The 19634-nt window shown below is 39.7% G+C and overlaps 2 protein-coding genes and 1 non-coding gene across 3 annotated transcripts in view; 1 reads left to right on the top strand and 2 right to left on the bottom strand.

Annotated features, from left to right (window-relative positions):
• The window catches only part of LOC100962037 (keratin-associated protein 9-3-like), a 15540-nt gene extending 8224 nt beyond the window's left edge, over positions 1-7316 (bottom strand). Inside the window, exon 1 of the mRNA XM_012802900.1 lies at positions 6932-7316. Within this exon, the coding sequence (XP_012658354.1) occupies positions 6932-7316 (385 nt within the window). The remainder of the gene's footprint in view (positions 1-6931) is intronic.
• Positions 7317-8741: 1425 nt separating this feature from the next.
• On the bottom strand, positions 8742-8905 carry LOC111724100. Its single transcript, XR_002772462.1, has one exon. It is a non-coding gene; the product is annotated as a U1 spliceosomal RNA (small nuclear RNA).
• A 5180-nt stretch (positions 8906-14085) lies between these two features.
• LOC105886666 (keratin-associated protein 4-1-like) overlaps positions 14086-19634 on the top strand; it is a 16334-nt gene continuing 10785 nt past the window's right edge. The window contains 1 exon segment of the mRNA XM_012802961.1: positions 14086-14561. Within this exon segment, the coding sequence (XP_012658415.1) occupies positions 14086-14561 (476 nt within the window).

Consider the following 19634-nt stretch of genomic DNA (forward strand, 5'->3'; position numbering starts at 1 on the left):
ACTAGAAGAAAGTGTAGGGAAAACTCTTGAAGAAATTGGCCTGGGTGAATATTTTATGAACTTCTTTCAAAAATAATTTAATTATTGTTTTTTAAGAACTTTCACAGCACACCTAAGATCCTCTTACAGCACACCAGTTGAAAAATCACTGGTCCTCTATTTCTAGCTTAAACACATAGGTGAACAATACCTAGTTATTGAAGGAAAAGGTTTTTTTTTAATCTATAGATTTTAAAGGTCCTGTTAGCTAAGGAAATTTTACCCCCAAATATGACTACTTAACATAAAGAATATTTTGAATTAAAGGCTATTGACAATCAGAAAGCTTTGGAAGGGGCTGTCCCTCTACCTGCATAAAACCAGACTGATCAAAATAGGCAACTGACTTCTTTTCCTCCCTGAATACTAGCAGACCTGACTCAAATCATTTCAAACACAATACCATTAAAACACAATAGTCTCTGAGGGTAACTTATAAGTCAATTTGTTTCCCTGCCTATTCATCCTCCCGAATAACCACTTGCTGCACTCATACTTCACCTTTTCCCCCTCTCTTCAAACAGGCATCTATAAAAATATCTGACCATCCTTGAGACATTGGGTAATCATTCTTGTGGTTCCCCCCATGTGCAAAATATTTGTAAATACACCTTTCTTTTATTAATCTGCTGTAATTGTGAGTTGATCTTTTCAATGAACCAAATGGCCGTGATCCTACAAATCTAAAGCTTGCAGACTCCTCCATTCTTACTCCCCACTTCCTCTATCTTTAGTCCTCACAAAACGAGACAAATGTGAAAATACCAAGTCACTCATTTTTATGTATAAGACTTTCTTGAATACACAGTAGGTACTTTAGTCTCTTCATCATAAGACATTTTGGTATTACAGAAACAGACTTGAATTTAGAAGCCAATCAAGCCATTTGCAACCAGTGCAGCTGTGCATTTTGGAGCATGTTATGCTGTCTCCTTGAGCTCCAAGTACTCTGCTTTAAAATGGGTGAGATTTCCTTTGTGAGAGGTTATTCCAAGATGTGAACAAAAGGAAATGGAGTCCCGGTTCTGTGTGGGCAATGTAGCCTTTATTCACTTAGATGTGAGTCAGCTGAGTTCAAAAAGGAAGTCAGCACATGGGTTAAGGTGAGGTGGGAGTATAAGGGTCTGGGACTTGAGGATGGTGCACTCATCCCTTTCAGGGGGGAACTTGTGCACTCAGTTTTGTTCAGTGGGCTTTTGCACTCAGCAATATTTGGTGAGTCTCTGAGTTCAGTTCTATTTGGTGAGTCTCTTTGCTTGGCCCTATCATTCCGGTCTTTTTAGTCTATTATAAGGAGGCAAAGTGATGGGCGTGGTGTCTCTTTGCTTCCTTCAGGTTGAGGGTTGGTGTAGGCTGCCTATAAAGGAAGAAAGGGAGGGGGAAAGAGAGGTTAGTCACAGGAACATTCCTGGGTCTTCAGTCTGAACTGGTTGATATCTGTGTAGGGCGAGGATATGAGTGGTTGTTTTTTAGGTGATTGCCTGGTCAATAAATCAGGAGATAAGGTGGAAGACTACTGGTCCAAAACTGAGAATGAGAAAGATCATAATTAGTGGACCTAAAATAGGAAGTAACCAAGGAGGCCAGGAATCGAATAAGGACCAGGGATTGGATGATTCAAGATTTGTTTGTCTCTGTTTGATTTGTTCTTGGAGCTCTTTTATTTTGCCTGTGATTATTCCTGATTGATTGACAAAGAAACAACATTCTTCTCCCAGAAAAATGCATATGCCACCTTTTTTCTACTATAAATAAATCTAGGATGTGGTGATTTTGGACTACTGCAACCAAAGAATTAATTTGGGATTGTAGGGCAACTAGAGAGTCAGCTACTTTTTCCATATCTTCATTGAGTTCTAGGGAGAGTTGGTGGTAAAAGTGAGTCGAGATACCAATGCCTGCAATGCCTGTTCCAAGTCCAGCCACTATGTCTATTCTGAGGAGTACAGGGAGGAAGATGTCTCTTTTTTTGTCCAGAAGTAGGTGAATGCATCAGGCTCTCAGTTAGGGAGGAGTCATTCACAAAAGAGCCTTGGGGGTGAGGAAAACTCAGGTGCAAAAATCAGAGTTATTAGCATAAGAGAAGGTCATCTATGTACTGAAGAATTGTGGAAATTTTCGTAAAGTTAACTGCTGGACAATGGCCTGAAGTGCCTGACCAAAGTAATGGGACTGTCTCTAAATCCTTGTGAGAGAACCATCCAGGTGAGTTGTTGGCTGATGGGGGAATCAGGGTCAGTCCAGATGAAGGCAAAGAGACATTGGGAGAGTTCATGGATGATGAGTTGGAGGGTTTATTCACCCAATGGGTGGGGATGGTAAAAAGTGTCTTTGGTAGGAGTGGTAGATAGGAGGGTATAGGGATTAGTATCTACCGGGTGAATAGGCTGAACAATTTCATTGATAGCCTGTAAGTCTTGTACTAACTAATATGAACCATCAGGGTTTTTTTTTTTTTTTTTTTTTTTTACAGTAAGTATGAGAGTATTGTAGTTGGAGTTAACAGGTTTGAGAATACCAGCAGACAGGAGTTTGAGGATAAAGAGTTTAACATCTCTGTGGGCCGCGGTGGGGATTGGGTATTATTTAAGGGAGGAATATAAATTTGGGGTTAAAGGCAATGATAATGGGTGAATGATGGGAGGCTATAGAAGGAAGAAAGGTATCCCACATGATGGGGTCTATGGGGAAGTCAGATTGAGAGACTGGAGGGGTTGTAATGGAAGGGCTAGAGAGTAGGATGGGTAGTGAGAGATGGGAGCCAGTGGGAATTATCAGGGTTGCATGTGATTTTCAGAGGATGTCTCTACCTAGTAGACGAATGCTGCATGAAGGAATGATGAGGAACGAATGTGAAAAAGAGTGCCTGGAAAGTGAGCACCACAGGGTGGGGTAGTGTGAGGGTGTAGCAAATTGCCATCAATACCCACTACCAAGATCTCTGTTTGTTATAAGGGACCTTTGTAGGAGGGTAGGGTGTAATAAGTGGCCCCATATCAATGAGAAAAGAGATCGGCTTACCTTCTCCTAGCAGAGTTACCTGGAGTTCAGTTTTAGTGGTCATCCACTAAAGGGGCCTCTTGCACCTCTGAGAACTGTCAATCTTTGGTGGCTAAGCCCAAGAGGTAGGGGAAATTAAGCCAGGTCCTGGGACTGACTGTGGACCAGAACCTCAGAAGGATCTGGGGATCAGACTTCCAGTGAGGACCTCTGTGGGCTAGACATGGCTTGGAGGGGGTAGTGTTGGATTTGGGTGTTCTGTCTCAGTGGTCAGTTTTTCTGCACTTAAAGCATGGTCCCAGAAGAGGTTTTCTTTTTCTGGACTGTCCAGAGGAGTTTCAAGAATTAGCTAGGGCTTGTCTAATGGTGAAAGCCAATAACTTGAGCTCCAAGAGACTCTTCTCAGTTATTGAAAACTTTGAAGGTCAGGTTGATGAGATCTCATTGGGAAATATGAAGGCCCTGGGAGGATTTTTGGATTTTTTCTTGATGTTGGGTGCAGGTTGGGAGATGAAATGCATGTTGATAATAAGCCTGCCCTTGTTGCTCTCTGATGATAAGGTGATATAGTAGTGGAGGGCTTCATTAAGATGAGCTAAAAACTGGGTAGGATTTTCATACCATTTCTGAGTTATTTCCTTTAGTTTGCCATAATTGACAGCCTTATGGGCTGCTTTTTAAAGTCTAAGAGACTCTGGACCATGTGTTTACAGAGGAGGACTCCAAGAGAGTCACTTTGGTAATTCCAATTAGGGTCTTCTTGGGGGACAGTCCTATCACCATCTGGCAGGGTTTGATCTGTTTTTCACAGATCATTGGTGTGGACCTGGGCCTGGATCCAGACCTGTTCCCTCTCCTCTGAAGTTAGTGTGGAGGTGAGGATGACATATATATCATGCCAGGTCTTGCTGTTAGGGTCTCATGGAAAAGCAATGTCATGGAGAATAAGCATGCTTATTGAAATTGTGTTTTAAATAAAGGTGACCATTTGCTTGCTCAGGCAAAATGGTGAGCTTCTTTATTTACTGTTGGCTTATATAGCCAATTTTGCACTTGTGCACTATACATCAATGACCTCATTAATATTCATTATAATCCCTCTGCACGTGTGCACTGGATATCAATGACTTCCTTCTACACAGGCACATTGGATATTAATGACATCATTAATCCATTTAAGCATCTTGTGAGTACCTGTGAGTGAGTAGCTCCTCCCTAGTAATCTAATAATCCATCCAATTGTACACCTTTAAATATAACCCTTTCAACATAACCTGGTTTAGTATAACTTAATGGAGAACATGTTGTTAGCCATTACTTCTTTGTTCTTATCTGATGAAGCCTGAGGCTATGGAGGAAAGAGATGGTTTGAAAATCTGTCCTACTGACCTCGCCATTTGGAGGCAGTTACTTCAATCTTTAAAACAAGGCATAAAGAAACTTCTAGGGCATACAGAAATTTGTGTGCAAACCTCTGCTCCCATGTGGGCCTTAAGTCAGGGGGTTTTTACACCTGTAACCAACCAGACAGACCTTAGGTCAGGGGGTTTTTAGGCCCACAACCAACCCGGCCATATGGGATTCTGCCTCAGTTTCTCAAAGTATGCCTGCACAAAGTCTTTTCACTGCTCTCTCTCAAACAGCTTTTTTTGGCCAGAGGCATATAGGCCTTTTACCTACGTAGGTCAGATCATATGATTGGGTTAGGTATCAGAATTCTTGAGTCTATTTTGTGGGATCTATAGAGAACAAACCTAGTTCTGACTTATGTGGGACTAGTCAGGGAACATGAACCCTGATGATACCTTCCATTCCCACAACTTTTCAGAGGTACAGAGGTTGTGGGGGTATGGAAGTGGAAGTTCCAAAGGTGTGGTCAGATCTAGTATGAGTTAGGGAAGTAGGGTATGCCATCTTTCCTTTCCTGCCCATGGTTGGTAGAAAGTAGAGGGGTTATGGTGGAGAAGGGGAGGATGGGGTGGAATTCTGTGGGTATGGAGGAGGCTGAGGGGGGAATACTGTGGGGGGACAGATGGGGGAGGGTTGTCTGCTGGGTCAAAGGAAGATAGTGGAGAGTCAGAGGTTTTGGGGATTCAAGGAGGGCTGATTTGGGCTGTTCAAGAAAAATTTGAGAAGGTTCACAAGATGAACACAAGGAAGAAATCTTTCAGAGGAGGAGGAAGACCTGGATGTAACTGGATGTAAAAGACTGCTGACCATTTGCCCAGTTTCTGATGATTATTGTCAAGGCCAGTGAGGATTAATAGGTCAAAGGTGCCATTTTCAGGCCATTATGAACTATTGTCTAGTTTGTACATAGGCCAAGCTGTATTACAGAAAAAGTTGAGGTGTTTAAGGTTAAGGTCAGGATAAAAGTATAGAGGCTTGAGGTGAGTTAGGAGCTTAAAGGTGAAGAAGGGAGAATCTGTCACTGAGCTGTCCCTATATCAGAAACTGGAGGTAGAAGATAGTTGAGGCTAAAACAAGGATGAAAAGGGAACTTACAAGGAGAAGAGTGGGGAGGTGTCTGAGCCTGGGGCTAGGAAGGTTACCAGGCATCCCTGACGGACATCTAACTAGCCAGAAAAGAATGGTTCAGGCCGAGGGTGGGGCATCCCCCATGCACTAGGCACTGTATGAATGAGTCTGCTTCTCCAGGGTTAGTCCATTACTGGTATGGATTTAGGGAGCATGGACTATTGAAATTTTCAACTCAGAAACGAAAGAAGAGGGAGAGAGGAGTTGGAGTGAAAAGTACAGGAAAGAGAAGTTGAAAGTCTCAGAGAAGGGCTATAAGAATTGGAGAAGAGAACAGAGATTTTAGAGCTCAGATAGGGGCTATAAATGAATGCTCACTTCGCTAATAAATAGATGGATTCCAGGCAAGGGTCAGAGGAGTCCCCACCCACTTTTCCCTTTGTCTCCTCAGAACAGAGTTTGCCTAGTTGGTAATGGGTCTGACAGGGTGTATCTCGGCCCCCTGAGGGTTGAACCAGGTTTCCAGCACCTAAAATGTAAGGTTATTCCAAGATGTGAACAAAAGGAAATGAAGTTCAGGTTCTGTGTGGGCCATGTAGCCATTTATTCACTCAGGTGTGAGTGGGCTGAGTTCAGAAAAGAAGTCAGTGTAAGGGGCAAGGCAGGATGGGAATATGAGGGTCAGGGGTTGCTGGGTTGGTGCACTCATCCCTTTCTGGGTGGGATTTATGCAGTCAGCCCTGTTTGGTGGGTCTTTGTGTTCAGTTCTATTTGGGGGGGCCTTTGCATTTGGCCCTATCAACCAAATCAATAATAGCCTTGCAAGGTGATGAAGAAATGATGAGCTTGAAATGCAGTCTAAATGTGAGCTCTTATGAAGGAAATGCTCTAGAAATAAATACAAATGCAAGAGAAGATGTGAGGCAATACAGGTTTATTAGGAAATAAGCAGGGGAGACTCCCCTCAACTAGGAAAACAATGTAAAGTGGCCATAAAAGGGGAAAAGAAGAGGGCACAATAATAAGGAATACATTGAGAAAATATCACTTATCATTGAGAAGAGTTAGGAAAAAAGTAGGTTTCTGTCTGTTTGCTCAGTTTTGGGGCTGCTTAGAGTGAAAAGATGAAGATGGTTCTTCCATATCTGAGAACATCACTCAAGATCAAGAACAGACAAAGTAGATCAAGAGCTAGAGCTTCCACTCAACAGATAAAGAGGAGAAATGTGGATAAAGTAGACTGCGCTCCATCAAGCACACACTTGAGATCCTTTATAGCAAGACAATCTACAGGTAGTTTGATGATGGCAAAGCCTGGAGAGTGATTTTGGTGCAGGACCTGGGTTAGGCGATGCAAAACCAGAATGTGGCAAGTGCTTGGTCTTCAGCAAGAGTGTTGATCAGCAGCAGGAAGGCTGGCAGCAGCTGGATCCACAGCCCAGGTTCAGACAGCCAGGCAGGCAGACACAGGTGGGCTGGTAGCAGGTCCTGGTGCAGTAGACAGGTGCACAGCTGCTGGGCTGGCAGCAGGAGGTGCCACAGCAAGTGGGGCGGCAGCAGCTGGACACACAGCAGCTGGGCTGGCAGCAGGGTGTGCGGCAGCAGGTGGTGACAGAGGTGGGTTTCCAGCAGGTGGTCCTGCAGCAGGTGGTTGGACAGCAAGTTGGGGGGCAGCAGGGCTGGCAGCAGCTGGGCTGGCAGCAGGGTGTGCTGCAGCAGGTGGGCCTCCAGCAGGTGGTCCTACAGCAGGTTGTCCTGCAGCAGGTGGGCTGGCAGCAAGGGGAGCAGCAGTGGGTCATGTTATCCTGTGTGGAGGATGGGTTCTTGTTTAGAGGTGAGTTTCCCAGAATCTGCTGATGTCTTCCAATGTGTACCTTTTATACACTGGGCTTCCGAAGTTTAGACCAATCAGCAGAACTTTCCTTTGATATTGTTTATGTTAAGTTCTCTAGGCCATGGGAAAATGCCCCAAGGAGGAAGTTGTTTTTTAAGTATTAGGAATTTTCTCTGGTAATTGATTTGTTTGTTCTTCTAATTGACAAATAACCAATCAGCACTATTTTCCTGAAATGAGATATAATTCATCATCTCCACATCAATTAAGCAATAATTCTCATTTTTAAAGTTGTATACAGCATTTGGTCATCTAACAGGTCCAGCTTAACTTGGTGAGAGGTCAGGATAATTGCCAGCCTCCTTCCATTTCCCCTGCGAGCTATTTATATTTGGAAGCACCTTTGAAAAGGGTGTGATGTTGAATCATGTGGATGAGTTAAAACCAAGTTTAAGGAAGCTTCTGATACGTCCCATAATGTAGAAGCTAATATAAGACTGATTTTCCTGCTATAAGCAATGATGAAAGGTGGGTATATACAGTATGCAAGACACATGTTTACAGATATTGAACCCCAATCAACTTTTGGTTATAATACTGAGGGGAAGAAATACATGGGGTGAGACCCAATTTATCTCAGAATTCTCCTCTTATGTAACTCCCAAACTGCAATGCCAGAAGGAATAGAGTCCAAGTAGAGTGGCAAGAAGATAGAAACAGGCCTTGAATAGGTTTATTATACTTCATTCTCTAAGCTCAAAATATGATTTTTAATGATTTCATTTTGTTAAGTTTGATGTATTTGAAAATTATCAGTGATTTCTTCAAAATAATACTATTGTCTTGCTCAGGAGATATTGTGAAGTTTATTAAGGAAAAATTATTAATGTAAATTGTCTAGTAAGTGTTTTAAGAATTTTATGATCTTCAAGCTATTAATATACCTGCAATTGATTTTTTTTTTTTTTTGGTACATGATGAGTGATTGGAATCCAAGTTCATCTTTTCCATGTAGATACTTTTTTATTCCAGCTTTTATCAGAGAACATTTTTTGCTTTATTGCTAGGTATGTCCCCATTTTCCTTCAGAATATTATATATGTTTATCTGCTTGCTGAAAATTCCCCCAATTTGACAAAAGAAATAAATCTACAAATTCAAGAACACATGTGAATGCTAAACAGGATAAGCTCAAAGAAATCTGTGCCATGAATTCACTGCCAAGGCACATAGTAGTTAAACTTCTGAAAACTAAAGACAGAGAAAAAATTACGAATGCAGCCAGAGAAAAACAGACACCTTACCCTTACAGGCAATTAATTAAGATTACAGTGGATTTCTAATTATAATCATAAAGGCAAGGAGAAGAAAGTGGCTATATATAAAATATCAGGGGACAGGATGAACACAGTCATCTGCTAGCATAGATTATATAGTTGAGTTTACCACATTTGGAGACATCACAGAGGTCAGAACATCTAGAATATAATGGCTAAGCCTCATCCTGGCAAAACCACCTTCACAATGATGGTCTCTTCCCAATCAGGCAAGTATATGCTATATTTTTTATGTGCTGAAAGAAAGAACTGTCAGCCCAGAATTCTTTACCCAGTGAAAAAGTATTTTGTGAATATAGCATTCCCAGGAGAAAGAAAACTAAGCAAATTTGTTTCCTGCAGACTTGCTCTGAAAGATAGCTAAAGGAAATTCTCTAAACAGAAGGAAAATAATTGAATGAGGAATTTTGGAACAACAGGATGGAGGAAAAAGTGCACCAAGGAAACACATGGGTAAATATAGTAAGCTTTCCTTCTCCTCTTACAATTTCTGAATTATTTTTGCTTTGACAGTTAAAGTGAAAATTATGACACTGAGTGGTTCTAAGTGGATATAGAGGAAATATTTAAGACATTTATAAATGGGAAAAGGTAAAAAGACATAAAGGAAGGTAAAGTTTCTGCATTTCAATCAAACTGGTAAAAAGATCACATCAATAGACTGTGGTAAGTTGTGTGTACATAATGTAACATCTAAAGTAACCCAAAAAAATGCCAAGCAAAGAGATATTCTAAAAAACACCATAGATAAAGTGGAATTTCCAAAATGTTCAAGAAATACCAATAAGGCAATAAAATAGAGAAACCAGAGGAAATAAATACCAATAAGGCAATAAAGTAGAGAAAAACAGAGACTGAAAACATAAAAATACAAAATTTCTGGGTTTTGCCTTAACATATGAATAAGTATATTAAATATAAATGGTTTAAATAAACCAATTCAAAGAAACATTGGCAAAGTGGATTACAAAAACGCAGCATAACTATATTTTATCTACAAGAAATCCACTTTAAATATAGTATAGGTAGGTTGAAATTAAAGGATTGAAAAAGATGTATTATGCAAACATTAATCAAAGGAAAGCAAGCATAGCTATATTAATATTAGATGAAACTGATTTCAGGGAAAAGATACCAGAGACAGAGACAGAGATACCAGAGACAGAGAGGGACATTATACAATGGTAAAATGGGTCAATCCGTCAAGAAGACATAGCTATCTTAAATGTGTATGCCTCAACAATAGAGATTTAAAATATGTGAAGTCAAAACTTATAGAATCGAAAAGAGGGACAAATCTACAATTACATTTGGAGACTTCAACATCCTTCTCTTGACAGCTGATAGAACAACTTTTATATCAACAAGGATATAAAAGAACTCAACAACACTATCAACCAATAGCATCTACTCAACATTTATAAGCAGTCTATTTGAAAACAGCAAAATATGCATTAATTTCAAGGACCCATAGAATGTATTTCAAGATAGACCATATCTTGTTCCATAAAGCAATGTCAGAAAATTTAAGAGATGAGATCATACAATGTGTTCTCCAACCACAGTGAAACCAACCAAGAAATTAATAACAGAAGATAACAGGAAAATCTTCAAACACTTAGAAACTAAGCAATATACTTCTTTTTTTTTTTTTAAATTTCAGATTAATACAAGGGTACAAATGATCAGTTTACATTGTATTTCTAAGGTAAAATATCAGGTTGTAATTGATCCCTTCATCTGGGGAATGTTCTGTATACCCTTATCAAACAATATATTTCTGAATAACTCATAAAGAAAGACTCAAAGGAAATTCTTTTAAAAAGTGCATTGAAGTGAATTAATACAAAAATATAATATATCAAAACCTGTGAGACACAGTCAAAGCAGTGATAAGAGGAAAATGTAGCATGAAACGTATTATGAGAAAAGAGTAAAAGTCTCAAATAAATAATCCAAGCTCTCACTTCAAGAACCTACAAAAAAATAAACTTAACACATGCAGAAGGAAATAAATAATTTGAAGCAAAAATCAATGAAATTAAATACAGATTGACAATAGAGAAAATCAATGAAACAAAGAGCTGGATCTTTAGAAGTATCAATCATAGGAAAAGATTGAATGCATTCCCCTAAAATTGAGAACAAGGCAAGAATTTCCAATCTCACTGCTTATTCCACATAGTGCTAAAGTTTTAGCTAGCACAATAAGGCAAGAAAAAGAAATAAAAGGCATGCTGTTCAGAAAGGAAGAACTGAAACTGTCTCTATTTGTAGATAGCATGATTATTTACATAGAAAATCTCAAGAAATCCACATAAACAAGCACATAAGCAAACAAGAGAAGTAATAAATGAATTTGGCAAAGAACTAAACTTGTAAAATCAGGTATAGTCTTTATATTGGCAATGAATGCATGGACACAGAAATTAAAGTTAAATGTCACATACAATCTCTCTCAAAAAAATACTTAGGTATAAATTTAACAAAACATGTACAGGGACTACATGGTGAAAATGATGCAACACTTATAAAAGAAATTGAAGATATAAATAAATGGAGATCCGTACCATGTTCCTGGATTATAAGACTCAACCTAGCTTAGATGTTACTTTTTTCCAAATTGATATGCTGAAATTCCTATACAAATCTCTTTAAGATTTTAAAATAGATAACAAAAGATTATTCTAAAATTTATATGGAAAAACAAATGAACTAGAATAGCTAAAACAATTCTGAAGAATAAAGTGGAAGGAATAATCTCACCTAATTTCTAAACATAAGATAACAATCAAGACTGTTGTATCAGAGAAGGAACAGATAGCTAAATGATTTGGAATGAAAGGAAGTTAGACCTTTGCAAATACAGTTGATGGATCTGAACTGCACAAGTCCACCTGTATGTGAATTTTCTATTGCCTTGGCCACCTCTCAGCCAGCAGGGAGGCTCCTCCTCCTCCTTAGCCTACTCTGTGTGAAAGTGATGGGGACAAAGACCTTTGTGATGATCTACTTATAAGTAATTAATAGTAAATATATTTTCTATCCCTATGATTTTCTTAACATTTTCTTTCCTCTAGCTTACTTTATACTAACAATACAGTAAATAAAATGTATATCCTACAAAATATGTGTTAATTGACTGTTTATGTTATTGGTAAGACTTCTAGTCAACTGTAGGTAATTAGTTGTTAAGTATTGGGGGACTCAAAAGTTATATGTGGATTTTCAACTGTGTAGGATGTCGCCACCTCTAACTGCTATGTTGTTCAAGGGTCAACCTGTATTCTCTACTGATTTTTGATAAAAGTACACCAGCAATTCAAGGTGCTGAAAGGAAAGGGAGAAAAGTTAGACTTTTCAACTTTCTGGAACAATTAGGAGTTCATTAACAAAATATTAACCTCCAAATTAACTCACAATGAATACCAAATTTATATATAAAATGTAAAACGATAAAACTTCTATTTAAAATAGAAGAAAAATCTTTAGAATGTAACGCCAAAGAGTTTTAGCTAACACACACACAAAATCATCCATGAAAAAAAAATTAAATTGATTTTATAAAGGTTAATGGATCTTCTGTTCTACAAAAGAGGATGAAAAGACCAGCTACAAGCTATACGTGATGTGTGTTCACAAACTACGTGTTCGACAAAAGACTAGCGTTCTACAACTACAACAGGGACTTTACCTAGCAAATGGAAATGTTGTCACCTAATTGTTTATAGCCTCATATTAATCTGAAATTTAAAAAAAAAATTAAAAAAGACTAGCAATCTGGATTATATCAATATCTATTTAACTTTCAAAATAAATATACAATTAGAACATGAGCAAGGGCAAAAGACATGGAAAGATATTTCGTATATCTGTAGATGACAAGCAAGCCCACGAAAAGATATTTAACATCATTAGCTTTTAGAGAAAGGTGAACTGAAACCACAGCGAGCTATCAGACCCATCAGAAGGGGCTGAAATAAATGGTAACACCACCAAATGCTGGAGAGAATGCAGAGGCTGAATCACATACGCGTGTAAAATGGCACACCCTAGAAAACAGTTGGTGCAGCTGCTTAAAAAATGAAAAACTACCATACAACCCTGTGATTGCATTTGTTTATACAATACCTTGTACATGGATGTTTATGGCTGCTTTATTTGTCATAGTCCCAAACAGGTGGTGAAATAAACAGTGGTCATGCATACCATGGAGTATCTGCAACAAAAAGGCAGCAAAAGGCAGCTGGTCTTCTAGCTCCTGTCCTATGACAGATCCTGACAACGAGCCCTCGACTAAGAGAGATGTGGTTTGTAAAGTTCCAGCTTCAGCACCGCAGAACGGAGCACAGGGGGTGGCTTTGGGCTGGTGATACAACAGCTGACAAACTAGATCAGTCTGCATGGAATTTTTCTTTCACGTGCTTTCTTCAGTGAAGTTTCTGTTCAATTCTTTTGTCTATTAAAAGAATTGGGTTATGGCTCAGCGCCTTGTAGGTCAGTGAGTAGGGTGCCAGCCACGTGCACTGAGGCTGGCAGGTTCGAGCCCCGCCAGGCCTGCTAAACAACAATTATAACTGCAACTAAAAAATAGGTGGCTGTTGTGGAGGGCACCTGTAGTCCCAGCTACTTGGGAGGCTGAGACAAGAGAATCGCTTAAGCCCAAGAGTTGGAGGTTGCGTTGCTATGAGCTGTGACACCACATCACTCTACTGAAGGTGACATAGTGAGACTCTGTCTCAAAAAAAAAAAAAAAGAAATTAGGGTATGTGTCTTCTTAGTATTGAGCTAAGAGTTCTATGTCCTTATGTGTTCCATATATAATATCTTTGTCAGATTTGCGTTTTGCAAATATTTTCTCCCAGTCTGGACCTCTCCTTTTCATTTTTGAAAATACTTAAAAAAGCAAAAGTTTAAAATTTTGATGAGTTCATTTTATCACACTTTTTCATTTTATTATTCTTGGCTTTTGTATCTATCTGCAGGGAACTGGTGTGAGACACAAAGCTCTCAGGGTGACACATAGAATGTTGAGTTTCAAATGATCTATCACGTGACAATCAATTGGCTGAGTAATCTGAAGAGTCTTTGAAATTGGGTGATACATAGAAGAAACAAGACAAGAGGAGACTCAGGAAGAAAGGCTGGATTGGATAAACCCTAATGCAGAGAAAGAAAAAAATGCATTCTGTCTTTGACAATTAGTTAATGGTTCCACAATTATATAATTTGATAATTGTTTATCAATTAAGATAAACAATAATAAGGAAATAGCCTTTAACATAGTGACATCAGCTCCTCAGCTGGGTATAAAAGTGGACATGGGATAAGGGGACTCACACATTTGAAAACTTTGCTCTCTTGGAAATTCACCCAGAACTTCCATCCTCTGACACCATGGTCAACTCCTGTTGTGGTTCTGTCTGTTCTGACCAGGGCTGTGGCCAAGGCCTCTGCCAGGAGACTTGCTGCCAACCCAGCTGCAGTGTGTCTGGCTGCTGCCGCCCATCCTGCAGTCAGACAACCTGCTGCCAGACCACCTGCCGCCCCAGCTGTGGTGTGTCCAGCTGCTGCCGCCCAGTCTGCTGCCAGACCATCTGCCGCCCCAGCTGTGGTGTGTCCAGCTGCTGCCGCCCTGTCTGCTGCCAGACCACCTGCCGCCCCAGCTGTGGTGTGTCCAGCTGCTGCCGCCCAGTCTGCTGCCAGACCACCTGCCGCCCTAGCTGTGGTGTGTCCAGCTGCTGTCGCCCAGTCTGCTGCCAGACCACCTGCCGCCCTAGCTGTGGTGTGTCCAGCTGCTGTCGCCCAGTCTGCTGCCAGACCACCTGCTGCCGTACAACTTGCTGTCGCCCCAGCTGCTCTTTTTAAACCCTGTTTCTGACTACCAACTATGATCCGTCCACCATCACATCAATGTAAAAGGGTCATTCATCAACCTATCCACCTGATAAATGGCCACCAGCTTTATTATCCTGTTACACCATTCAGCAGCAGGTGAAAGGGCGTCTGTCTATGTTAAATACCACTGACATCTCCCATGGATCCCTTCATGGCATTCAGACCTCAGATGCAGGATGCAGTGAGACTGAGCCCCCGAGTCTCTGTGATGGTTGCCTTGCCCTTCAAAATCTCATGTTAACCTTTCTTTAATAAATATTATCTTGATAACAGAAATTCTTTTTTCTTTATTTAATTATTTTTGGGAGCTGATTATCGTTTTATTTTTAGCATAATTTTTCTCAAGATGAGAAGTTTGGGTTTCTGTGGATAGGAAAGAAAACTCTCTTGGCAAATGTTATCTAATACTTGTGTCATAGAAAGGCCTTTCTCAAAATACATTTTTATTTATTTATTTATTTATTTTGCAGTTTTTGGCAGGGGCTGGGTTTGAACCTGCTACTTCCGGCATATGGGGCCGGCACTCCACTCCTTTGAGCCACAGGCACTGCCCCAGAATACATTTTTCAGAAAAAGATAACTCACTGTATTTAACTAATGATAGTTTTCTTATTCTATCAATACAATGATTGGGCATCTGGTGTGTTCATCACACTGTTGGGCTCTGGGCATGACATGAAGACATGAGGTGTGGGGGCTTCCTACGAGGAGCTTACAATCTAATCTTGGAAATAAGAAGAAAGACCAACATAGGTAGAGTATGTTGGGTGGGATTGATCAGAGGGGGAATTTTTTGTCTTGGAAAAGGGTAAGACAGAGGAATAATTTTTATAATAGAAGGAATGAAGTCAGTAAATTTGGGGAAAATGTGCAAGTCCCAAACTCAAGATGAAGGGGAAGGGGAGGAGACTGGGAAATGTTTACATTCTTGTGGTGACAGCAGTGAGATGAGCCAAGACATCAGTTGCTGTTGACCAAATGTGGCACACACACACCACTCCCTTGGTGGCTTCACCCCATCCCCCTCATGTTAATGATCTAAAACAGCCATATGCAAACGAGGAAGCTCTTAGTCAGAGGTGGAGTTCCATGTGGACAAGTAAACACTCCTTTTGGAGATGTGCTTTGTCTGATGCCATTTAATACATGAAAAAAATCTACTTGAGTGAAATACAGGGGTCAGTAGAATAAAAAACAATTGCCTTCACTTCTCCTTGGTCTATAGACATTTTAAGATGGAGAAATAATATCTCTTTTAGCAATAATAATAATTGTGGGGCATCATAGGATGGTGTGTCCAGTTGAAACACAGATATGGGGGTTCTCTCTCGGGGGTTACACAGATTGTGAGTAGGGCAGTAGGAAGTCAAGGCGAGAAATCCAGGTAGGCTGCTCAGTTTGAGGGGCTTGTTGCCATAGTAAGGCTTTTATAGTTAAATGCTACTTACATGTGTCTGTGGTGAGCAGAGCAAACTGTCAAGAAATGTTAAAAGATAAGTGTTGGGAAGAATGTGGTGAAAAGCAAACCTTTTTACATTGTTGGTGAGATCATAAACTAATACAGCCATCATGGAAAACAGTATGGAGGCACCTCAAAAAATTAAAAATAAAACTATCAAATGATCCATGAGTCCCACTTTGGGGTATATATCCAAAGTAAATGAAATCAGTATCTAAAGGAGATGTCTGCACTCCTTGCAGCATATTACCCACAATAACCAAGACATGGAAACAACTTAAGGGTCCAGACATGGATGGATGGATAAAGAAAATGTGGTGCACATGTGTGTGTATGTATTTAATGAAATATTTTTCAGCCTTAAAATCCAGTCACTTGTGCCAACATGGACTGATATGAAAGATATTATAGTGAGTGAAATAAGCCAGACAAAAAGACAAATGTAGAAGGATCTCACGTACCTGTGCAGTCTAACATAGTCAAACTCAGAACCAGACAGAGAGTTGACTGGTGGGTTCCTGGGGCTGGAGCCAGGGACAAATGGGGGGGGATTTTGGCCAAAGGCTACACCCGTACTGTTATGCAAGATAAGTAAATTCTGAAAATCTAATATACAGTGATGCAGCTGTAGTTAACAATATTGTAGTGTATATTTGAAATTTGGTAAAGGGGTAGATCTTAGGTATTCTTAGCAGGCACACACACACCAAAGTAGCTCTGTGAGTTGAAGGATGTGTTAATTAGCTTGATTATGGTAATCATTTCATAATATATATCTATATTAGAGCATTATGTTGTACGCCCTGATTTATACAATTTTTGTTTGCAAAAAAAGCTCAAAAAGAAAACAACAGTCTAAAACGCATAAGGAACATACTACCAGGATCTTAAATGAGGGTAATTTAAGAGGATAGCTTGGGTGGAGAGTACCAGGAAGGGTTTGCTGAAAGAAGTAATAAACCTAAGTCTTAAAGGATAAGCTGTAGGGAGGTTCATGCACAGTGTCTGGAACAGAATAGAGAGCCCTCCGAATGATAATCTATAGCTTCACAAGACTCTGACCTTATGATTATATCAAATACAACAAAGACTCTTCAAGAAGAACATTCTGGCCAACCTAAAGTTCATCTGTAAACATAGGGTTGCTATTGTGATCCCAACTGTGAGTCACTTGGGGCTCTATCCCTACGTGACCCTGTAAATTTTCTACACATTGAAGACTGTGGGATCAGTGACTCATTTCAGCTCTTAGGAAAGTGTCTTTATTCTAAGAGCATTATGCATTCCTGGGAGTGTTTTGTGTTGGTGCAATGATTCATTGCTTGGCTGACATACTACCTGAAATTCTGATTGTGAGGTAAGTTGATAACCAGAAAAGGATTAGGATAACATCCTGAATATCTACTATTCCCTACTAATCTTTTGCTATAATTGATAGCCATGCCACAAAATCACATTAATTTGAACACATCCCATTTGGGACATGTGAAGGCTAATTTTCTCTGGCCTGTATCCATGTGAAATTTAGTATCTTTGAAAAGATGATTGTTTGTAAGGCAAATTGGGAAGGCAGATACACTTACAGGAGATATATTTAACTCAGCGTGGGTCCACTTAGTGCAATTACAAGTGAGTCATGTCATTGGCCTGGGCCTTGAACTTCACCACTGGGAAGAATTTTTCAGCTCTAATTCTTAATTATGTCTAAATGCGTTGGGAAGAAGCTAAGTGATGTTATTTTTTTTAACTTCTAGCCCACCAAATGTCTTCCTGTTTTTTGAACTGGTGAAATCTTCTTATATGGTAGTCTTCCTTTATCTTCAGGGGATGTGTTTGTTGCAAGACTCCCAAATGAAGCCCAAAATCATGAATAGTGTCAAAACCTATATAGATGCTATTTTTTTCCAATGCATATACACCTGTGGTAAAATTTGAGTTGTGACAGCAAAATTAGAATGAATTTATTCTTCCTTCTTCACAATTTCACAGATAAAAGATTATTTCTTTGTTTTCCTTTTTTTTTTTTTAGAGACAGAGTCTCACTTTATTGCCCTTGGTAGAGTGCCATGGCATCACAGCTCACAACAAACTCCAACTCCTGGGCTTAGGCAATTCTCTTGCCTCAGCCTCCTGAGTAGGAGGCACTACAGGTGCCCACCACAATGCCTAGCTATTTTTTTGTTGCAATTTGGCCGGAGCCAGGTTTGAACCCACCACACTTGGTATATGGGACTGGCGTCCTACTCACTGAGCCACAGGCGCCGTCCTAGAAGATTATTTCTTACTGTGGAAGTTAGTATTCTCGGTATACAATTTTTTTCTTTCCTTATTAGATTAAGAATTTTTACCTTTTCACTTAAAGGAAGCACTTTATAACTTCTTTTTGTCATACTCAAATTGCCACAATGACTACTCTGGCACTTTGGGACCATTACTAAGTAAAAAAAGGGGACTATCTGACAACTGAGATGGCTATGAAGTGATTAGTGGTGGGCAGGGTACACAGCACGAATACACCAGACAAAAGTCCTGAGTGGGACAGAAAAGTACAGCATGAGACCACATTATTCATAATGGCATGCAATTAAAATGTATGAAGTGTTGACTTCTGGAATTTTCCACTTATTATTTTCAGATTGCTATTGACTGTGGATAACTAAAAGTGTGGCAAGCACATCTACAGATAGGAAGGAACCACTGTAATAACATGAATGGAGCATTAAGGGTGATTATAGGAAAGATTCAGAAGAGAATAGTTGTAGGGAAAGTCTGAATGTTCATAGAGTTTCTGTAAGCAGAATACTGTAGACAGTACTGTACTCTACTATTGTATGTAGAGTAGACATACAAATAGTAAGGACCTTTCTGATGAAATCTGAGGTGGAAATGAGGAACAAGGTATTGGAAACTGGGGAAAAGGTCATCCCTATTTTAAAGTAGCAGAGAATATGGCCAAACTGTGTCTGTGACCAAGAGCTCTATGAAAGGCAGAATTTAAGAGCAATCAACTAGGATATCTGGCGGAAGAAATTTCTAAGGAAAATGTTGAAGGAGCCAATGGCTTTGTTTAAGTGCATATAGTAAAATGCAAGAGGAGATAAATGATTTAAAGACAGAATTTATCATGCAAAGAGAAACAGAATGTTAAGCTTTGGAAAATTCTTGGCCTGGGCCATGAAAAGCAGAAAGCATGTGAGAGTGTGGCTGAGTGACCCTTTGATGAAGGGGCTGTAAAAGGCAGAAGGAAGCCAGGTGCTGTTCTTCAGGACACTGACCCTAACTGCATTCCAGAGATCCTAGAGGCTGCCCCTCCTGTCACAGGCTCAGGTTATTAGGGCTTTGAGATTGAATGAGTTAGGTTAGAGAATTTATTCAATTATAGCACTTTTTCTTTTTTTTTATTTAATATTAAGGGGGTTCAACTTTTTATTTTCTAAAATGGATCACTTTTGTAATGGTCGAGTCAGGGATATAAGTGTGCTTATCACCAAATAGTGTTGATTGTACCTGTTAAGTTAAGGTGACCAGATGTCCCGCTTTTGGCGGAACAGTCCCAATTTTTAACAATTTGTCCCATGTCCTGAGGTGT

The sequence above is a fragment of the Otolemur garnettii genome, unplaced genomic scaffold, assembly GCF_000181295.1.
Source record: "Otolemur garnettii isolate 467f Iridium unplaced genomic scaffold, OtoGar3 scaffold00018, whole genome shotgun sequence".
Classification (NCBI taxonomy): Eukaryota; Metazoa; Chordata; class Mammalia; order Primates; family Galagidae; genus Otolemur; species Otolemur garnettii.